Source organism: Chenopodium quinoa, unplaced genomic scaffold (genome assembly GCF_001683475.1).
Source record: "Chenopodium quinoa cultivar QQ74 unplaced genomic scaffold, ASM168347v1, whole genome shotgun sequence".
NCBI classification, from domain to species: domain Eukaryota; kingdom Viridiplantae; phylum Streptophyta; class Magnoliopsida; order Caryophyllales; family Amaranthaceae; genus Chenopodium; species Chenopodium quinoa.
The window spans coordinates 4077913-4101525 of NW_018744502.1; the positions used below are offsets into that span (position 1 = coordinate 4077913).

Here is a 23613-nt window from a genome sequence, read left to right on the forward strand (position 1 = left end):
ACGGTTTTTATCCCGTGCAAATGGTTTCGGGTTAGAAACAGTTTAGTTCTATTTCGGTTCGATTTTTTTCAATTTGGTTCGTTAACGGGTTCGGTCCTTATACGGTTTAACATTTTCAAATCGGTTCGGTTTCGGGTTTACTAAAATACGGTTCGAGTCAGATATCGGTTTCAAAAAATCGGTTTTTAATCGATTCGGTTCTCATTTGGGTCGGTTGGTTTCATGCTAGAATTTTTCAAGTTTCTTTTTTAATTGATAAATTTATTATTAACATTCTTTATTATAGTTTTTGTATTGACTTTAATTTGTTTTTGAAAGATCAAAGGATGCAATCATCTTATTCTCAAAATTTCGAGAATTACAATAATTCATCATAAGAATTTGATTAAGCCAGATTTTGTCCAATATAATTCTGAGCACAATATGAAGCACTTTAATGATGTTGTTAAAGAGAAGACGAAGATTATTTTTCTTACTCCATAATTACATAAAAAAAGTCAGGAAAATAGAAGTTTACTCCATAGTAAACATGTGAGCATAATTAGATTTCATTTAAAATTCCGTTTAATGTGATTTTAATGTTCCCTTTATAGTAAGCGGTTTGTAAACGGTTTGATTTATAAACGATTCAGTTCATAAACAGTTCGGTTTGTAAGTAGTTCGGTTTATAAACGCTTCGGTTTGTACACGGTTTGGTGCAAATGGGTTGCGATTTGTTAACGGTTCAGTGTAAACGACTTTACCCCGCTTCAAACAGTTTTGGGTTAAAAACGGTTTCGGGTTAACGGTTCGATTTTATTTCAGTTCAGTTTAGAACTGGTTCTGTTCTTATACAGTTTAACATTGTTCGGATCGGTTCGGTTGCGGGCTTACTAAAATATGGTTCGGGTCAGTTTTTGGTTTTAAAAAAGCGATTTTTAATCGGTTCGGTTCTCATTTGATCGGTTAGTTTCGGGCAGTTAAACGGTTTCGGTTTGAAATTTGACAACGCTAAGAAATAGAGGTGTTAATTCGGATGATCGGATCGAGTCTGATGAGGTCGGGTCGGTCAATTTTTAAAGTTGAGTCATGCTAAATTATTATGTCTACGCGAGTCCAAATCTGAATCGGATATTTTTCGAATCAATTTCGGATGGGTCGGATCAGGTGTGATTTTGACACCTCTACTAAGAAATACCATTTCCAATGTTCAGGGTTCAAGGCTTTTAACTTTGGAACCAATTGAACCATTTCATGACCAATTTGCAACCACAAATTTTATTCGAATCTGATTGTCATTCAGCCACTTGTTTTAAACATGCTCTAAATGAACTTTAATTAAAATTTAGGAAAAATTCATGGGAATAATCCCACCTTTGGGCCGTTCGTTTTTAATAATCCCACCTTTGGATTATTTTTTGATAATCCCACCTTTACCTTCCATTCTTTTTTAATGGTCCCAGGTGACCAGTAACCGGTTGAAGAGGTAAATTTTTTTTTAAGTTTATTTTACACGTGTCACCGCGTAATTGGTCAAAAAAATAAGTTTTAATTTTAATTTTGTTTTAAGAAATGATAATTAGCAAATAACATTAATTAATTATTTTTAATATTTTTCTCATGAAAAAAAATAAAATAAAATTAAAACCACTACCAGCCACCTCCCTGTCTCACCGTCGTCCCAGCCCCCAGCATCGTCGCGCCCTAACCGTCGTCCTCAAGACCTCAAGAGCGCGCGATGCGGTTATATGACTGGCACCATGTTCACTTTCTTCCTCCAATTTCTCCAAATCTAGAACTCCTATTTTTCCAAATTTCAAAATCCCTAAAAAATTAAGAAAAAATAAAAAAATAAAAACACCCAAAATCAAAACTTATATCTAGGGAAAAAAGCTCTAATTCCAACAATGGCGGCATCAACAGCAAGAGATGAGAGCATATACGTACATGACGAAACTAGCCAAACGTTACGAATTAAATAGGGTCACCCACCCTAATTTTTAAATTCCTCCAATTTGATGAACTGGCCACAAATTACACAACAATGGAATAGTATAATTGGTCGAAATCAATTGCAAAAACAAAAATTGCAATTAATCAAATTACCTTCCTTGATTTATATTCAATTGAGAGAGAATAATCTGATGAGAGATAAGAAGATGAGAAAGAGGGCTGGTGGTAGTGGGCAGCCGTGGAAGGTGGTTGGGCTGGTGGGATTTTTTATTTTTTTAATTTTATGAAACAAGTAGTTTCTTAATTAATTAAGTATAATTTTTTAATTTTTTCTTTTAATTTGTTTTATATTTTAGGCCAATTAGATTGCGACACGTGTCATGTAACTTGCTATAACAGGTTAAATGACCGGTTGGGACTATTAAAAAAGAATTGGGGGTAAAGGTGGGATTATTAAAAAATAATTCAAAGGTGAGATTATTAAAAACGAACGGCCCAAAGGTGGGATTATTCCCATGAATTTTTCCTAAAATTTATTTTCTCTGTTCTTTTTTACTTGACTTGTTTCTCTTATTACGATTGCCAATGCAAAACTTTAACAATCAATAACTTTAATTTTTCATTAGTAAAAACTATAAAAGTTAGTATATATTATGATAATACTTATTGAGACGAATTTAAAAAGATCCTATACGAATATAATTTTCCTTTTATTATCCACAAAAGACGGTCAAAGGAGGGGTGATAAATTGTGTAAAAGTCAAAGCGGGTCAAGTAAAAAAGAATGGAGGAAGTATGTGTTTTCATGGCAACATATGTTTTTTCATATATTGGTAAAAAGTATATTTTCATTATATTAACCTTTTTATATTTCTTAATAATATATAATTACAAATATTCATAGTCAAAGTTGTGTATTGACATGTGTGTCATTCAAAGTGTTGCGATTATTATAAAACGGAGGAGAGTATATATATATATAGAGTGAAAATAATGCATTGACAATTATGTCAATTATTATGAAACGAATGGAGTAATTCGTAATAATATTCCTTAACTAGGAGTATATATTAATCAATTAATTAATTCTATTTAGAAATTTAGAATTACCCACTTTTGCACTAGTATTAATATTGTTGGAGGAAGGAAATAGGAGGACAAAGTTGGTCCACGAGATGTGGGAAAATGTAGGTAAAAAAAAAAAAAAAAAAAAAAAAAAACAGGGGTTAATGTGTCAAGCTTCGGTAGGCATTACGCCATGTTGGGCGTCATATTGTTCGCCCACACAAACGGCGCTGTGCATGCATTTGCAAACATTACAGTACATTCTCAATTATTATAACCTATAGTTTTTAACTTTAATTAATACTCGTAGTTATTATAATTAATTAATAATACACTACCTCTATTATTAAAATAAAAATAAAAGTAAAAATTAGTACGCGGAAGAATTAATAAGGGTGCTTCAAAAAAAAAAAATAATAAGGGTGGTTTTTGTTGAAAATGGCAATGTCCTTTTCTTGGTAATGCAGTCGAGGATAGCTTGCAATTTTGCAAATGACAACTCTAATCTTTTTTATGCAAATTTTGTGTATTTTAATAGGAGTGCTCGTACAAGTACAACTATGTTATGTATAAGGTATTGCTTCACTATACACGATACTGGTGAATATTAATGTGTATGTGCTCATTTTGTCATGACTCATGTGATGAGATCCTTCTATATTTGAAATCATTATTTATTTTATATATATATATATATATATATATATATATATATACTCGTGTATATCATACTCTATAGGTACGTTTATGAAGTAATATATGAGGTAATAAGTTTCATGCACCATACAATCGGTTGTACCTTATAAAATATGTTCATTTGAATAAATGAGCAAAACTTGTACTAAAAGTTAGTGACATAAATATTGAACTTTGCTCATTTCTATTTAAATGAGTAAAAATTATGTTTGTTTGGAAGATGAAAAACTTTATTTTGGTTGAATTTTTGGAATTATTATTGTTGTTGGTGGTGTAATATAGTTATGTAGAAGCTTACTTTTGTCTATTTTTAGCTCATAATTGGAATAGTAAGTAAACAAGAACAAGAATTTGGACATATTTGCTCAATTTTTGCAAATGAGCAAAAAAAAAAAAAAAAGAAAGAAAGAAAAGGAAAAGAAAAATTGGAAACTAATAATCCCACCTTTGCCTTTTCTGCTCAAAACAATCCCACCTGTTTGAAATTTGAAAACAATCCCACCTTATACCTCCATCTTCTTAAAACAAGCCTTTTTACAGGCTACCTAAACAATAGGTTAACCTTTTCCATTTCCCTCCATCTTTCTCACTTAACCCTTTTTTCTTCAACCAATTAATCTCAAATTTCCATGGTTGCTACATGAACTCAGAAAAAAAATTTAAATTTTTAATTTTAAAAAGAGAAATCAGACATTTCATCCTAAATTCAGTCGAAGGTGGAAGCTTTTGCATTTTGGAGAGAGAATTACAAGCGACAGCTTGTTGAGGTAAATTCCTGAACCTTAACTTGCGTAAAATCGTGTAATTTTGTTAATTGTTTTATGTTCTCGAATAATTGAGTGTATATGAGTAATTGAAGTGAATGAATTAATGAATTGTATATGTTGATGTTACTAATTAATTCATGAGCCCTAATTTCGATAAAACCCCCTTTTTGATTTTAGATTGATATGGATTGTGTTAGTCTGAAATTTCACTAGTAGAAAAATAGTAATGAGCACCGCAGAATGCGCACCGGTTTTTAAAAACCAGTGCCAAAAAAAGGTGGGATTGTGGGAAAGAGTTTTCGCACCGGTTTGGTTGGAACCGATGCGAATTTTTTTTTAAAAAAAAAGAAGGAAAGAGTAATCACATCGGTTCAAACCAAACTGGTGCGAAATAATGTTATTAGCACCGGTTCAAACCAAACCGGTGCGAAATAATGTTATTAGCATCGGTTCAAACCCGGTGCGAATTTAAAAAAAAAAATGATCTGAGTTGCGCATCTCTTCTTCTTCTTTCTTTCCCCGAAATTTTCATTTCAGTTTTCTTTCCCTCCTTCGTTTTCACTTCTGTTTTCCCTCGTTTTCTCCATATCTGTCCTCCATTACGCGTGCTCGTAATTCTCCATTGAAGCGGATTCTGAGCTTTCTCCATATCTCTCCTCCATTACGCGTGCTCTTAAGTCTCCATTGAAGTGGATTATGAGCTTTCTCACCTCCATTGAAGCAGCTTCGAGGTTAGATTTTGTTTTTGTCCTTTTTGAATTATCGAATTCAGTTATCGCAATCTAGGGTTTGTCGTTGATTTGATTTCCAGTATAGTAATTTGGGCGTTCTTGTAATCTAAGGTTCTTGCTGTAAGCTGTCTCACCTGCGCGCACGACTCCCCCTCAACCACTACCGCCACCTACAACTGCGTCCTCCAACGACGTACCACCGCGAAGTTCTCTTGTAATATAGGGTTAGTTTTAATTTTTGTTTGAAATTCATCAACATTAAGGTTATACTCACCAATTTATTTTTCTGATGAATTAACTTAATTCTGCTTTTTTTTTTCTTTGCATAATTTGTTAGAGTTTATGTATATGCTCATTGTCTTATTTAAAATCAATACACATTAAAGTGTAGATAACTTAGTGAGTTAGTTGAATTTTGGTATGTAAAATATAATGTGGTTGAATTAGTGATTAGCAATTGTGTTATAAATTAGTGAATAATGAGTGAAATTACATTAATTACTCTAAATTTTAAAAAAATTAGTGATTAGCAATTGTTAGTTTGATTAAAGATGCGATATACTTTAGCAATGTATGTAGGTATTAATTAATTACTAACTTTTATTTTTTGTTTTGTTTTTTGTTTTTGTTTTTTTATAGATTCATATGTGTATTGAAGCACAAGTTTAGCTTGAAGACTACATATTTAGCTCAAGTGGGAAGTTAGAAAGAATACATCCATTATACTTGCTATATTGGTATGAATTATAAACTTACTAAGCTATATTTCTTTCTCTTTATTCATTTAATAAAAGTTTTTTCATGCTATTACAACTTGTGTATTGTTTAATGACAAATAAATACAACAATATATAAAATTCTTGCATTATCATATGTCTAGATACCCGTTCAAGGCTTTCTCATTAGGAGAAAGTCTTGAATAGTCCCCGGTTGGGACTGTTCTTGAACGTTTACTCTCACTTAGGTGGTGAATGTATGTCTTTTTTTTCGATTTTAAGGAATATCTTGGCTTACCATTTCCTCACCCTGTTCTTTGGGTACATATGTGGGTAAGTAATTATCTACATCGTGTACTTGGAGAAATGGGGGGAAATGCTACCGAATTTTCCTTAAAATTGGAATGTCGACATACATTCACTAGTGAGATTAGACGTTCAAGGATGGGTTAGGTTGGAGTGATAAGGACCCTTTGGAAGCATATATGCATTTTTTACTATATGAATGTTATATGCATGGTGTGTGTTTGATGATTTACATATATAATATATGTAGCAATTATACATTATTTGTAATATGTTGCTATGTTTAGAAACAATTTACTTAATGGAGAAGGATCGTGGTTGGATGTATGGTAGGCGTGATACATTGGAATTCTTTCATGGGGTTCAAGAGTTTTACGAGAGGGCTTCATCTTATCAGCGCAGAATGGGTGTTGATTGCCTCTATTGTCCTTGTGTTGATTGTAATAATGTGAAGGTGGTCAGTAGTGTTGAAATTATTAGAGATCATGTAATTTGTCTTAGGTTTAGGCTTAAATACCATGTGTGGATTTGGCACGGTGAAGAAGGAGAGTACAGTGGGGATGATGATGGGAATGATATGTATGATAGAAGCAATGAGATTCATGTGGACGAGAAATACAAGAATGATGAATATATTATTAATAATGGTGATGAGGATGGATTTGAGGATGATCAGGTGGATGAGGTCGAGGATGAAGGGGTGTATGAGATAATGCGTGGTGTTGAAGGTGACGTGTTTGAGTCATTATCGGAGGCTTCTAAAAAGCCTTTGTATCCTGGGTGCAAAAAATACTCCAAACTATCAGCCGTGCTAACACTTTTTAACATTAAGTCGAAGCATGGGTGGACGGACAATAGTTTTACTTCTTTGTTAACCGCGTTAAGTGAGATGTTGCCTGACGGGAATGAAATTCCTAAGTCTTACTATTATGAAAAGAAGCTCATGTGTCCATTTGGTTTAGAGAATAAGAAGATACATGCATGTCCTAATGATTGTATTCTTTCTCGAAATGAATATGAACAATTGGAGGAGTGTCCACGATGTAAGAAGTCGCGCTATAAGCGCATGAGTTGCAATGCTGGTACGAAGGGACCTCCTGCTAAGGTGTTGTGGTATCTTCCCATTATTCCAAGGTTTAAGAGTCTATTCTCAACACCAAAAGACGCTAAAAACTTAAGGTGGCATGCAGAGGGAAGAAAGAAAAACATAATGTTGAAGCATCCAGCCGACTCCCCGCAATGGAAGAACATTGATATGAAGTTTAGGAAATTTGGTGATGAAGTCAGAAATTTAAGGCTAGGGTTGTGCACGGACGGGATGAATCCATTTGGCACTCTTAGTACCCAACACAGCACATGGCTAGTACTTTTAGTGATCTACAATTTGCCTCCTTGGTTGTGCATGAAACGTAAGTATGTAATGCTTTCACTACTAATAATGGGCCAAGGCAACCTGGAAATGACATAAATGTTTATCTTGCGCAACTTGTTGACAATTTGAGAAAGATGTGGGACGAAGGGGTTTCCGTTTTTGATGCTCATAAGAATGAGATGTTCACATTGCGTGCAACTCTTATGTGAACCGTTAATGATTTTCCTGCATATGACAACTTGTCTGGGTATAAGAACAAAGGAAAAAAAGCATGCCCCATTTGTATTGATGACACACCAAGCATGCGCCTTGATCATTCTCACAAAGAGGTGTACGTGCGGACCCAAAGGTTGCTCAGGCGCGATCACCCGTACCGTAGGTAGAAAAAGGCTTTCAATGAGACAACGGAAGAGGGGACTGCGCCTAGGCCATTGACTGGTGAGGAGGTTTATGCTCGAGTTAAGGGTATACGAACAGTATTTGGGAAAACAGAAAAAGTTGCGGACTCAATTGCTCACTTTAAAAAAGAATCAATCTTTTGGAAGCTTTCGTACTAGAAAGAACATGACGTTAGGCACTGTCTTGATGTAATGCATATAGAGAAGAATGTGTGTGATTCTCTTGTGGGAACGCTGATGAATATTCAAGGAAAAACAAAGGATGGAAAAGGTGCACGGTTAGATTTGGAAAAGATGGGGGTTCGTCCAGAATTGTGGGCTCAAGAAAAGGTTAGAAAGGGAAAGGAACAAGAAAAGGAAAATGAAATGAGTTCGAAAAAAGGAAAGGGGAAGAGCAAGGGAAAGGGAAAGGAAAAGGGAAAGGCCACGGATGCGTCGAAGAAGAAATATGAGGGAAAAGCCAAGGATGAAAAGGCTTATTTACCTCTGGCTTGCTACACATTGTCAAGGGTAGAAAAATGGGTGTTTTGTGCATGTTTGTAAGGCATTAAGGTTCCATCAGGATGTGCATCTAACATGAAAAGATTTGTATCCTTAAATGGAGAATTGAAGCTGACAAGTATGAAATCCCATGATGATCACGTTATGATACAAGTATTCCTACCAATTGCAATATGTGGTATTTTACCGAAGCATGTGAGGGAAGCTATTACAAGCCTTTGTTCGTTTTTCAATACAATATGCAGCAAAGTGTTTGATCCTTGTACACTTGATGCTTTGCAGGCGGATGTGGTTGTGACTTTGTGCAAATTTGAGATGTACTTCCCACCCTCATTTTTTGACATAATGGTGCATCTGATTCTTCATTTGGTGTGTGAGATTAAGTTGTGTGGTCCAGTGTTCATGAGGTGGTGCTATCCTTTTGAAAGAAACATGGGTACATTGCAAAATAAAGTAAGGAATCGGGCTCACCCGGAAGGAAGTATGATTCAAGGGACCGTGGGTGAGGAGATTGGTAATTTTGTGGCCGACTACATAGCCGTTGCTGAACCTATTGGTCTTCCTACTTCTCGACATGAAGGGAGACTTGATGGTCATGGCACAATCGGGTCGAAACGAATGTCACCTGACCGAGATAAGTTCTTACAAGGACACCTATATGTGTTGCACCATGTTGCAGATGTTCATCCATATTTAGACGAGCACATGGCTAATTTGCGTGATGAATTTCCATCGAAAGGTGAAAGGGCATTGATTGTATAATAAGAGGTTTGTGAGTTGGTTTCGTGATCGAGTGATGAGTAGAATGGATGAGAGTGTCACTGATACTGTAAGGTGGCTTGCTTATGGTCCTAGGGATGATGTTTTCTCATTTGAGGGATATGACATAAATGGGTACGCCTTTTGGATTGAGCGTTAGGATTTGAAATCTTCCTCGACCCAAAATAGTGGTGTAACGATTGTGGAATCATCAAGGGAGTTTGCAAGTGCTAAGGATAAATCACCCGTTGATGTTGAGTTGTCATACTATGGTTGATTTCAAGAAATATGGGAGCTTGATTATTGTAACTTCACGGTTGCTCTTTTCCTGTGTAAGTGGGTTGATAATATCAGGCGTAACGTCAAATATGATGACTTTACTCTTGTAGATCTTGGCCACCTGAATGATAGTGTGAAACCATTCATCCTTGCATCTCAAGCTAAGCAAGTGTTCTACGTAATTTCCCAGTCGATTCAAAATGGTCTATTGTGCTAGCCGACAAAAGAAGAATCCTAGGCATTAGAGATGTTGAGGATGAGGAAGAATATGATGTGTTTGATGACTCGACACCTTTCCCTGTTCCTAGACTTGTTGTACCAAATGACATAGATGACTAAACAAATTATATGCGATCAGACCACAACAAAGGAATATTAGATTGAGGTACTATTCTTTGTGATTTTGAAATTGTAAGCGTTGAAAGTACTATAAAATCACAGGTTAGGTGATTTAAAGAATTAATTTGGTGAAAATGAATGAAAGTGTTAACTTACTTGCCCATTTTTCACATTTTCTTTTATATGAATGAAGTAACTTTTAAAACATGTGAAATATGGAATAAAAATGATCTATACTACCCATTTTCTATGTTGATTTTTATTATAATTCATAAATTTATATTTGATTATAGCTTTACCGTACAAATTTATTTATATTAAAGCTAATAACGTGTTATGTTTGTAATGGCAGGTGTTTATATCTCATGGAGGACGATCAGGACCATATTTGTGTAGAGGATATAGAGGATGATGATGATGATTTCTATGAGGACGAGGACGAGCTTTAAGATGTCAACAAGGAGAATGACATGGGTAAGGCAGAAGATCAGGCTCAGGATGAGTTTGAGCGTAGGCTTGATGAATTTGAAATTTCAGCTGAACAAGCGCCTCCTATTGAATTGCAGTTTCTGAGACGGCTGGTGAAAATCCTACTCCCAAATTTCAAAGCCAAGGACAAGGTGGTGGAGGGGGGGGGGGGGGTGAAGGCACCGGCTAAGAAAAAGGTGAGGGGTCCGACGACAAGTTACAAGAAACCTGTCGGTCCCATGGTCCTGGAGTATGACAAGGTAGGCCAACCTATGGGCAAATGGCGTCGTCAATATGCTGTTCACGTTGGCATATGTGCGCGCAAATTCTCCATTACACTTGGTTGGTGGGAAGTATCTCCAGGCTTTTGATTTAAACATTTTGGAATGATATAAGGGCAAGTGTTTTGTTTGCACATTTACACAATTATAAATACCTTCACCTTATTGTTATTTAAAAGGTGAAACTAATAATTGCTTTTATCTGTGCTTGCAGAGTCTGTTTAATATTCCTAATGATGCTGCCAAGTGAAGGGTGTTTGAATCTTTACTAGAATAAAGATTCAGAGGCTTCAAGACCACCTTAGTTCGTGGGTGGATCACTAAGAGAGTTGTGAGAAAACCAAAGAAGAAGAAAGGTTGCAAGGGAAAGGATAATGGAGGTGGAAATGATGAAGTTATAGAGGAAGAGCAACTCCAATGGAAAAAATGGCCAAGCGTATCGAAGGATGATTGGGAAGCTTTCATTCTTCAAAGAAGTAAAAAGGAAGCAATTGTAAGTTTGGGTAAATCTGATGACAATTGTATAATACATTGACTCTTTTTGAAGTTATGATACTAACATTTCTAATTATGTAGGAACTGCGGGAGCAAAATTCCAAGAAGGCATTGTAGAGGCAATACACCCATCGTATGGGGTCTAAGACATTTGGTGAATATAAAGAAACGTGGGTCAGGGAGGGAGTATACCCCACTTCGCTTCTAGGGTCATCCAAAGAACCCTCTGATTCCACAATCACTACATTGGTGAGTCGCGCTGGTGATTTCATTTGTTCTCTGCATGCGAGTAACAAGGAAATCGAAAAAAGGGTCATTAAGGCTCTAGAAACCAAAGAAATGCAGATAAACTTGTAAGCTAACTATGAACTTGTGAACTTTATGAAGCTTTTGCATAAATATCACTATACAAAAACAATAACTATATTCATGTTACCTTTTTGATTTTGCTACAGCTTGAGTACATTGAAGAATTGGTTGAAGGAAAGCTCGTCCCAACTGTAGAAAAAGACCCTTTCACCTTGGCTATGGAAAATCCCTACCATCTAGGACGGGTATTAGGTGCGGGAGGGACATTGCTAGGATGAGAAAAGGTGATGGATGCAGAATACACCAAATCAGGAAGATCCCGAGCAAGTGTTAACTCACCACATGACTTGGATGCCAAGGTGGCATCAATTAAGGAACAGGTACGCAATGAGATGCGAGATGAATTCAATGCTTGGGCGAAGCAATTGAACTTGCCAGGCTTTCCATTCCCCTCGACTACACCGGTCTACTCATGTAGTCACCCACAAGGACAAGGAGAAGATGAGATACATCGAGATGATGAGATACATGAGGTAGTTTCAAATCTATTAGTTTTGGCATATTGAGTTACGTGGGATCTAAGGTGGCATTATTAATTTACTATTGCAGGTTGATACTCCTACACATGCGGACTCGAGGGAGCTTGATAATCCAGCACCTCATGAATTTCCAGCTTTACAGGTGATTTTGTTTAGTTTTAGCGTAGTGAATTTTGTTACATTATCAATTGTGTAGGAAACGACCTATTGTGATATGTTTGGTTCTTTTAAGTGATCTTCCAAATTGGTGTAGGAAGAGACCCTTTGTGCACTTCTACTCCTGGGGCTATCAAATTGTGGAGCTTTGCATTTGGTTGCGTATGCTAGTGCACAATCGACCTATGGTACGGTCCATTTGCGACCGCTTAGGCCACAACATTACTCGGTCGGGATCAATTCTGTGATTGCGGGGTTCGAGGTCATCCTAGTATTGGTACCCGTAGAGGAGGATGGGCTTACTACACCTTGGGAAGCAAAAGGTAGCTTTGTGAAATGGCCATGTGCTTGGGTAAGGTTGATCAACGAGGTAAGATTTTGGGTTCACTCTTTACTCTATGCCCGGTTGTTTTCCCAAGTGTTGGATGTATTTCTTTTCTAACCAATTGCGTGATTTGTTTTATCAGATTTTCGAATAAAAGCCAAAATTCAAAGAGGAGGGTGGAGCAGCCTAAAAGCATTGATCAACCTACAAAGAAGATGAGTGAACAACGGTCGGAGAGTGAAAAAGCGTTGAAGAAAAACTCTTCGAGAGGTTCAGCCATGCAAGCTACTCCACTTGTTGGAGACACGGTCCTTCAATCGCTCTCTAAGGATTTAACTTTTCTACACAATGTTGTTAGTATGTTGCCCAGTGACACTCCTATTGAAGTTGCACTACCTAACGCATTGTTCCACTATGATGAGGATGCAATTGCATGGATTAACAAAGAAGATGTGAAGGAATTTCTAAGTGGTTTAATGCTTAACATATCCCTCATTCAAACATTCATAAGGTAATTCAATGACGCTTAAATTATGTTATTCAGATTAGTGGTGATTGTCGTTTATTTTTCCATTAATATTCGATTATCATGCATGCAGAGCACTACAGGAGCACTTACGTGACATTGATTCTCCTTGTCAAGTTGGGTGGTTATGCCTTGAGCAGACCTCCACTACTAGAATCTTAGGCAACCACCCTGACGTGTTGTACAATGTTGAAAGGAGCATCAAGGAATCAGTGCGTGCGGGAGACAAGTTCATATTCGCTCCATGTTATGAGGAGTACGTCTAACCATGTCAAATTGATTCGTTTCCCCTGATTATATGTTGACTCCTAATTATTGATTTGTTTATCTATTGTGAATTTATGTAGTTTGTATTGGACCCTGCTGGTGATTTGTGTTTCCAATAACACAATCTTCTTATTTGATTTAGCTCGATTGCCTCATCCAAAAAGCTCCTCTTGAAATCCATACTGCAAAAGTAAATATAGCTACGTAGTGTTGATTATCATTACCTAACTCATTTATTAGTCATACTAATCAAATTTGAACTTACTTTTCTATAGTGTTATGAAGAAGATAAATTGTTGAGCTCGTGACGGTCCAACATGGAAATCACCGACCCGGTAATGCCACATGATATTGTGATTTCCGTAATAAACAATGCGTAAGATGTTGCTAATTTGCTATGCATGTTTGATTCATGTACTTTGTTCCTATGCTAGTGCGCACAACAAGATAACGGAGTTGATTGTGGCCTATACGTGATGAGATTCATGTTTGACATAGTGAGTCGTTGTACGGACACACTACAGCTTGATGAGGTATGCCATTGACTTAGTTAATTTGCTCTTTTCATGTGATTTGATAGACATATAGGCCTTATTTGGGCCATTTTAGATGAAAATGCGTCCTAAAACCCTTGAATTGCTCTTTTCATGTGATTTTAAGCCTTAGCTGCCTATAACTAAGTAATAATGACATGTTATGAGAAAGAATGAGTTGATTTGATAATAAATGTAGGAAATAGGCATCTTAGTAGTCATACATGCCTTATTTGGGCCATTTTCGATGAAAATGCGTCCTAAAACCCTTGAATTGCTCTTTTCATGTGATTTCAAGCCTTAGTCGCCTATAACTAAGTAATATTGACATGTTATGAGAAAGAATGAGTTGATTTGATAAGAAATGTAGGAAATAGGCATCCTAGTAGTCATATAGGCCTTATTTGGGTCATTTTGGATGAAAATGCGTCCTAAAACCCTTGAATTGCTCTTTTCATGTGATTTCAAGCCTTAGCCGCCTATATCTAAGTAATAATGACATGTTATGAGAAAGAATGAGTTGATTTGATAAGAAATGTAGGAAATAGGCATCCTAGTAGTCATATAAGCTTTATTTGGGCCATTTTGGATGAAAATGCGTCCTAAAACCCTTGAATTGCTCTTTTCATGTGATTCAAGCCTTAGCCGCCTATAACTAAGTAATATTGACATGTTATGAGAAGAATGAGTTGATTTGATAAGAAATGTAGAAAATAGGCATCCTAGTAGTCATATAGGCCTTATTTGGGCCATTTTGGATGAAAATGCGTCCTAAAACCTTTGAATTGCTCTTTTCATGTGATTTTAAGCCTTAGCCGCCGATAACTAAGTAATATTACATGTTATGAAAAAGAATGAGTTCATTTGATAAGAAATGTAGAAAATAGGCGAATTAGTAGTCATATAGGCCTAAGTAATAAATTTTTGCCTAAGTGAACTTGTAAATGTATTTTTACATGCATAACCTAAGTAATTAATTCTAACATAATTTTTATTTATTCCAAGTTTTGCAAGGTACAAAAGGGAGGTCAATTGACAAGCAAGGAACTTAATGAAGTTCGAGACATGTTGGCATCTTTCCTCACCTTTAATTTGTAAATTATCATTTCTATTGGAATTTGTATTTTATTAACTTTTTAACTACATTATTAATTAGTATTGTTTGTAAATATGACACTTTTTTTTTGTTTTGAGGAATTGTAAATATGACACTTCATTTTATTGCATTTGGGATTATTAATTAATATCTATGTATTATTGTTATTATTTTAATTTAAAAATTATTATTATTATTATTATTATTATTATTATTATTATTATTATTATTATTTTTATTATTTTATTATTATTATTATTATTATTATTATTATTATTATTATTTTTAATATTATAATAATAATAATTACAATTATTATTATAATATATTATAATAATGGTAGAATTAATGCAGGATGTACATGTTTTTTTTTATTATTAGTATTAATATTATTATTTATTGCCAAAAAACAAAAACAAAAAAAAAAACAGTTAATTCACACCGGTTAACCAATTATATGAAAAAAGTGCGCTAGGTACTTTTAGCACCAGTTAACCCGTGCCAAAGAGTTTAATTCGCACCGGTTACAGGTGCAAAATCTATGAATTAGCACCGGTTTTGAACCGGTGCGAAATCCTCTGGTTTTTGGCATTCCTCAAATCTGGACTGGTTCAAAACCGGTGCTTAATAGGGGTTTTGAACCGGTGCTCATTACCATTTTTCGCCTAGTGTTGTATCATGGTGGTGTTTTTAAGAATGGCAAAAACGGTGCGTGGGTGCATTTGGGAGGGATGCATACACTAGACGAAAAAGGTAATTTGGCATCGGTTCAAACCCCCCCTAAGACACCGGTTTTGAACCGTTGGGGATTTGAGGGATGCCAAATCCTCAAAAATTTAGCACCGGTTCAAAACCGATGCCAACTAAAGGCTTTGGCACCGGTTAACTAGTGCCAACTTCAAAGGCGCGAATTTTTTTTTTTTATTATCAACACTATTGGCACCGGTTTTAAGTAAGAACCGGTGCAAAAAACCCCACTTTAGGCACCGGTTCTGGTCCAAACCGGTGCCAGAAATACCCCAAAAAAATAATTTTTTTTTTTTTTTTTTTTTGCATTTTTTTCACTTAAATTGATGTAGAAACATTAACATATATATAAAGTTACATATTTTCATTAAAAAGGCTGTAATATTACAATTTTCGTCTAAAAAAATTAAATAATATTACAACCTCGCAGCCCACCAAAACAGCAACACCAAACCACACCACTACTGTACAGCACCCAAACCGCAACTGAAAATTTGACCAGACCAAACACAAACAGCATCATAGCAATCTGAACCATAACAGAACAGTCCCAGGGTCACAGAAACACAAACTGCACCAGAGCAAAGACACCAGCGTAGCCACCACATTAGAACCAAACTCAGGAACGCAGAACAGCTACACAACAGGCCAGCAGAAAGACAAACCATAGCAAACCAGCAGGGACAGAAAAAACAGAAGCTCTGAGCAGGCACAGGAACAGTCAATCAACCCCAACACACTAACTAGCTCAGCATCACAGTAGAATACAGCCTGCAGCAGCACACAATAGACAAAACAAACTAGAAAAGAATGCAAAAACAGCAACAGAAGCAATGTGACACGTAAATTACCGAACTTGTTCAAGGTAGTATAACAGAGGTGAAGACACAAAATGAAAAAGATCTTGCTCACAGGATATACATCAACCATCTTTCAAGTTCATTAATCTCAATAATTAAACACCACTTCAAACAGCTTGCCTAGAAAGAAGGCGAAAGCAGCAACACCAGGCAATGTCACTCATATAATACCAAGCACATAGGGTCAAGAAGAAGCTCGAGGTAATACAATAGAGCAGGTCATCGGCATAAAAATGAATAAATAGAACATCAACCATATTTCAAGTTTATTTACTGAGATTTCAATGCGCTAACATCAATTCCACACTGAATGCATGGTAAAGATGAAGTTTAAAATGGAACAGCAGGGCAACAGCCAACAGATGACATGGACCTAAATTAAACGATCAGGGTCACTCTATATATTCAGCAATCTCTATAAGATTAAAATGCAGCATACATTCAGCAATCTTAATAAGATTAAAACACAGCATACATTCAGCAAACTTAATAGGATTAAAATGTAGCACATGTTATAGGATTAAAATGCAGCATATATTCAACAACAATAAAATGCATGCATATATTCAGCAACAATAAAATGCAGGCATATATTCAGCAATCTATCTTCTTAAGATTAAAATGCAGAACTTGATACAAAAATACCTAACATGTCAATTGCACAAATCCTGAAATAAAGTCAAGTAAAACCCCTAAAATTAGAATAATCAATCACTAAAAAAAACTAATCTAAACTCCTATCCGCACCATTTATAGTCAGTTTACCCGTCAATAATTTAGATCGATAACAGGACATAAAGCAAGGAAACAGGCCACAATAACACATCACAAACATGAATTTTTGAAAAGTGACTAAATAACAGAATATCAATTGATGACTATCTTTAGTAATAGAAACAGGGGCTAAGGTTATTAGCAAGAAAAAGAACATGAACAAACAGCATGCTTTATGAAAATCAAAAGATGCATGAAACCAGTTAAGTGTTAAAGCAAGAATATATCTCCTTATTCCCAAAATATCATTCTTCTAGAAGCTTACAGTCCTGTTCTTGACCAATAAACTTACTAGCATCACCTACACAAATACACAAATCTTATACAGCACAACTTAACGCTAAAAAACACAGTTTCTAAGATACAGATTAAACTCCCCACAATTGAGCGACAAAAGCATTGCTATTATAGCATACTTAAGCTACCATAATTGGACACAGAAATGACATCCACTGCAGTACAGAAGTTAAACATGGGGACAAAACATTCATACCACAAGAAAGCAACTCAGTACAAATAGAATTTATTAAGCAAATTCTGAAAATTTCCCCAAATTAAGTGAAAAAAGTACCTTTAATAATTGTGTCTAATAGAACTGGACAGATCATATCAGCCATGATATGTTTTGTTCTTTCCAAATCAGAGTCAGGCATGTCTTGCCAATAGAATTTCAAACATGGCATGTCAGTCCATTTGCTATCAGAATGGTTGAAGAAGCAACATTCACTGCCATCAGAGAATAAAGAGACATTTAGAAATCAGACCTATCAGAAGCATTCGCAATCATCACATAGCATAAGCAGGGGATCATTATTGACACAGTTATTATGACTCAAAATTATTATGCACTATATTATCCACGAAATTTATTATGAATAACTATCATCAAATTATCACCGTTAGAACAATCAGATACTACATTACAAAAAAAAAAAACAACAAGAAGAAACATGGCATGAACCTACCTTACAGACAAAAGAATCCTCTTAAAATGATAACCATATTTCTTCTTCTTATGTAACATGTTTACTTGTTCTTCACATTTTTGTAAAATGTCACGCATACCAATGCCTGATGACTTTAGCAAGCCCTACACAACATAAAACTTGTCACATGATTGAAACCTTTCCACAAGGAAAACTAATGTTACAAAGTCAATAAGGAATAAGAGGGTAAAAAGTCTACAAACCGCATTGAGATGAATATGACCAACAAGTCCTGTGTCCATTTCACAACTTTCAGGTTCAAGCTTTGGCCGCTTGTACCTGTATGGAGTGATCCCATAAGCATTCAAGCAGCATAAAAACAGATAAAATATATATGGAATGTAAAGCATCTATTGCGACTGTAAAGAACAAACATTCAACAACATAGCATCACTCATTTTAATATACTAGAAAGACTTGGATCATACAATAAATCGACATATTAATTTTGCAAGTACATCTGTACATGAATGATTGAAAATTTGAATCAAACATAATTAGTTAAGAAAATTACTTATGGACCAAGGGAAAGAGTACTGAAGAGATATGGCATCATAAATTTGTTAACAAGGCATAACAACACCACCATATAGAATTTCTTATACCCAAAAAAAGGTGGTAAGAGAAACTTACTCAATTGATAGCTCAATTGCAGCATCTCCGAGGCTAACCTTTTTCAAATGATTTTTTACCAGGCATGATGCATTTTCTTGACAATACTTCCTACCACAACAACAATCATTCAGATATAATATAACCCGCCGATCATTATTATCATTCCTGAAATTCGCACGGCAGAACAATATTTCCTGGTACAAGTAAGATGAATCAGCAGCTAACAAACAAGGAATAAGAATAAAAATAGAAATTCATCAAGTAAATATACACCATAAGCTAGATTAACAATCTAAAGTCAATATTTTCTTGTTAGTAATAACTAAACAGACAATGAAAGAATACCTTCATCATATCCCAAAGTACATAACAAAGCCAAAATTTTGTGAAAGAAGCAAAATTTATGTCTTCAAGGAAATTCAACCAAGGATTTCTATCATCAATTAGGCTTACGTTATTGGTATTAGTAAAAAAATTTGGCAATCAAGCTTAGACTGACAAACCATTATACTATATTTTCTCTGTGCAAACACTCCTTTCAACCCATACTACTTACATATAATTGAAAATTTACAGTAGTAATTGAAAATTTAGTTTTTTTTCCTGACTAATCATGAGATTTCTGGCCCTATAATCAGTCCTACCCTCATTTCAAAACGCACACATCTCATTACTCAAAATGGTCTATGCTCCATTAACAAAACTACATATATATATAAAATAATGTTCATATAATCCTCATAAAACCTAGGAATTCAACCGAAAAAAACCAAAAAAATAACAATCAATAAAAATCGAAAAATATTCAGAAAACCTAGAAATTCTACCCAAAAAAACAAAAAATAAAACAATCAATTAAAGTCGAAAAATATTCAGAAAACATAGAAATTCAACCCAAAAAAACCTTAAAAAAATAAGCAATTAATAAAAATCGAAAAATATTCAAAAAGCTAAATAACCCAGAAACCCTAACCTCGAATTTCTGATTTTTGGTTCGAAATTGATTCGAATTTGTTGTTGTTGAAGACTCACGGACATCGAATTGATTCAAAATAGACGCACCCAGAAACCCTAACCTCCATATTGTAGAAAGAGAGAAGGAGAAGAAGATCGAATGAAAGAGAGAAGAAAGAGTATGAGAAGAGGAAAGCTCGAATGAAAGGAGAAAACTCAGAAGCCCCTTCAATGGAGAAATTCGAGTACGCTTCAATGGAGGAGAGAGAGAGGCAGATGAGATGAGAAGAGGAAAGATGGAGGAATTAATCCTGGGCACCGTGCCGTGCCGGGCCGCCGCGGGCCGTGCCTGGCGGGCCACGGGCTGGTTCGTGCCGTGCCGGTCGTGCCGGCGGGCCCAGGATTTCGTGCCGTGCCGTGCCGGCCATTTTCACAGGCCAGTCCACGGCACGGCACGGCCCTCGTGCCTGGCGGGCTCGTGCTGTGCCGGCCACGTGCCGGCCTGCGGGCTGGCCTGCGCGGGCTGGTGCAGTTTTCATTTTTTTTTTTTTTTTTTTTTTTTTTTTTTTTTAATGACAACATTATAAATTAATAAGTTTATAATGTATATAAGTTATAAAATTATAATTATAAGTTTTATAAGGTAACTTATAAGTTTATAACTTATAAGTTATAAGTTATTAAGTTATGAATTTTATAATTATAAGTTGAATATTTATGTTTTATAATTTGTATATTCAATATTTATATTTATATATTTACTTTATACTATTACTTTAAAATTTAATGTTTATGATTTATTAGTAATTGGTATATATTTTTTTTTAATATGAATTTACAAATTGTAACAAAACGGGGAAAAAAGGCAAATTGGACTTTGGATGTGAATAATGCGTACTTTATATTATTATTACTTGAGTTGAGAAAATTGTACAATGATAAAAATCATACAATGATGGTATTAAACAAAAATTGGAAAATGATAAAATTGATATTTTTAAAATCGTACAATATACAATAATTGTCTATTCTTCTTCTCCTTCTTCTTGCTCGTCTTCGTCTTCGTCTTCGTCTTCGCCTTCAAGGTCATCGGCTAGTTGCATAGATTGGGAACTAGCCGAACCCGAACCGGAAGCGGAGGTTCCTTCTTCGTTGTCGTTGTGGTCGTAAGAACGGTCTTGTGAGCGATTTTCCGCATCCAACCAATCTTTGAAACACACGCACATTTCTAGTGTTTCGGGTTTTAGACTTGTTCTTCTATCGTCTAAAACCCTTCCGGATGCGCTGAAAGCTCGTTCGGAGGCGACGGAGGAAACTTGGATAGCAAGAATGTCTCGTGCCATTGCCGCCAAAGTTGGATGCTTCGAGCTTTGTTGTTTCCACCATGCAAGGAGGTCGAGGCTGTTTATCTCATCGTCGTCCATGCCTTTGGTGAAGTCGTAACTCAGGTACATCTGCAACTCCGAGACGTCGCTTTGCGTTCTCCTGATTGATGAATCACCTGAAAACCTTGAAATCAAGTTAGTAGCTTGTGAAAACAAATGTTTGGCCTTCTTACTTACGTTTTTGGATGGTTGGGAAGGCCCTGAGCGAGGAACGGTGCCATATTTGGCTTCATAGACTCTATATAAAGCAAAAAACTGATCCTTCACATTAGTCTTATAGTTTTCTACATCATCGTCAAGAAACATGCATTGAAAGTAAATGTCAACTAACATAAATGTGTTTTCATACTTTTGCCTAGGATCTAATATGGAAGCAAAAATATAAATCAAAGGAATCTCACTATAATATTTACGCCACTTTTTTTCCATTGCTGGAAGATACTGATCATAATCACTTTGATCGCGATGATCAGCGAAAAGTTGGGCGAGTAAGCATGCATTAGAAAGAAAGTTTTGAGCACAAGGATTGTAAACAGTAGAAAAACAATACGTCATGTTATATAATAACTGTAAAAATTGCATATATCTTTCACAGTTATTCCAATCATCATCATACAAAGCATTTTGTGGAAATTTTTGGTTGTAAAATAATGTTAACGGGCCCTTGTACTCAATTGCCTTTGTTAACATGTCATAGGTGGAATTCCACCTAGTTGGGCAATCGGTTCTAATTTTTATTACCCTTATCTTTTGTTGTTTTAGAAAACTCTTCCATTCTTGGTATCTCATGTTAGAGCTATTAATAGACATAATAGCATCTCTGATTTTGCTGTAGTATGGGCCAATTGCCCGAACTCCATCCTGTACACATAAGTTAAGTACATGACAAACACATCTAGTATGAAGAGCTTCACCGTCTAATAGTACATCGGTTAAGTTTTGTTTGATAAGATTAGCTGTGTATGTCATAGAGGTTGCATTATCAAAAGTCATAGACATCATTTTATCTCGAAGGTTGTATTCGTCTATTGCTTGCATTAAATGGTGAGCAATGTTAATGCCGGTGTGTGGGTATTCCAGCATTTTGAAATGTATTATTCTTTTTTGTAACATCCATTGATCATCTACCCAATGGCAAGTCACACATAAATAGTGATATTTATAACCACTATCCCAAGAATCGGCTGTTAAAGATACTCTACAGTTAAGGTTACTCAATTCGGCTTGTAACCGGACTTTGTACTCTAGGAAATTTTTCATTGCGGCGGAACGAACGGTTTTCCTAGAGATTCTTTTATGTTGGGGTTGTAGTGCTTTGTTAATGTAGGTGTTGAATGCATCACTTCCGAGAAAAGAAAAGGTTGTTCGGCGTGTACTATCATTTTTCCTAGTTCATCCCTATCCCTCTCATAGTTGTATGTAAAGCCGTATGGATGGAATTGGGAAATTTTGGGCTGGGTTGGATCACTAGCTGGTTTTGCACAAGCTTTCATGTGTCTAGATAAGTGTCCCGTCCCGTTTTTGGTAATTGCCGTGAATACACTATTACATGTTTTACATTTTGCCCATTGTTCACCATCTTTACTTAGGACAAAATAACGCCATACCTCACTCCTTCGGTTTTTCAAAAGTAGCATCTCAGTTTCGGTTAACCATTCATGATGTGTGTGATGGTTAGTAGGGGGACTAGTGGGAGTGGCAGTAGAAGGGGTAGAACCGGAGGGAATTCGGGTACTTTCTTGGCTACCTTGGCTAGAACAATAGTTTTGTTGATTACCGATATAATTAGGTGGAAATTGGTATGGTGGTAGTGGAAATTGGTTTAGTGGTGGTGCTGGAAATCCCGACGTATTATATGGCTCATAGCCCGGGGGGAAGTAAATGGGGTCATTGGTTTGACTCGTAATTTGGGGGCTCGTTGTATTTGGTGGTTCCCTAGAACTACTACTACGGATAAGTCGGCCTTTCCCCCTAGACCTAGATGATGGGTTGTTCGATGCCATAATTAACAATTAATTTTTTAATAAAAAGTGGTTAACTATAATAATAATAATTAATAACAACAATTTTAACAATAAAAATATCAATAATAATAATTAATAACAACAACTATAACAATAACAATAACAACAAAAATAAATAATAACAACAATTGTAACAATAATAATAATTAATAACAACAATTATAACAACAACAATAACAATTAACAACAATAATAATTAAACAAGATTATTCTAATAATAACAATAAAACAATAATAAATTTAAGATTAGTTTAGATCTTACAACCGTGCTTCAACGCTCCACTAATTACGATTACGAACTTTTTAATTTTTTCCGATATTAGGAAAATAATTAGAGAATTTAAGAGAATAATTAGAGAATTTAAGAAAATAAGGATTATTAGAGATTTAGAGAATATAAGAGATAAGAAGA

The 23613-nt window shown here is 35.4% G+C and overlaps 1 protein-coding gene across 1 annotated transcript; it reads right to left on the reverse strand.

Annotated features, from left to right (window-relative positions):
* Positions 1-15961: 15961 nt before the first annotated feature.
* Positions 15962-19213, reverse strand: LOC110698012 (DNA-directed RNA polymerase V subunit 1-like). Its single transcript, XM_021875412.1, has 6 exons — positions 19184-19213; positions 18857-19032; positions 18427-18502; positions 18203-18327; positions 17809-17963; positions 15962-16374 (listed from the first exon to the last, which is right to left on the reverse strand). Exons 1-6 carry the CDS (start codon positions 19190-19192, stop codon positions 16358-16360), a joined length of 558 nt encoding a protein of 185 aa, XP_021731104.1. The 5' UTR covers positions 19193-19213; the 3' UTR covers positions 15962-16357.
* Between the last annotated feature and the right edge of the window lie 4400 nt (positions 19214-23613).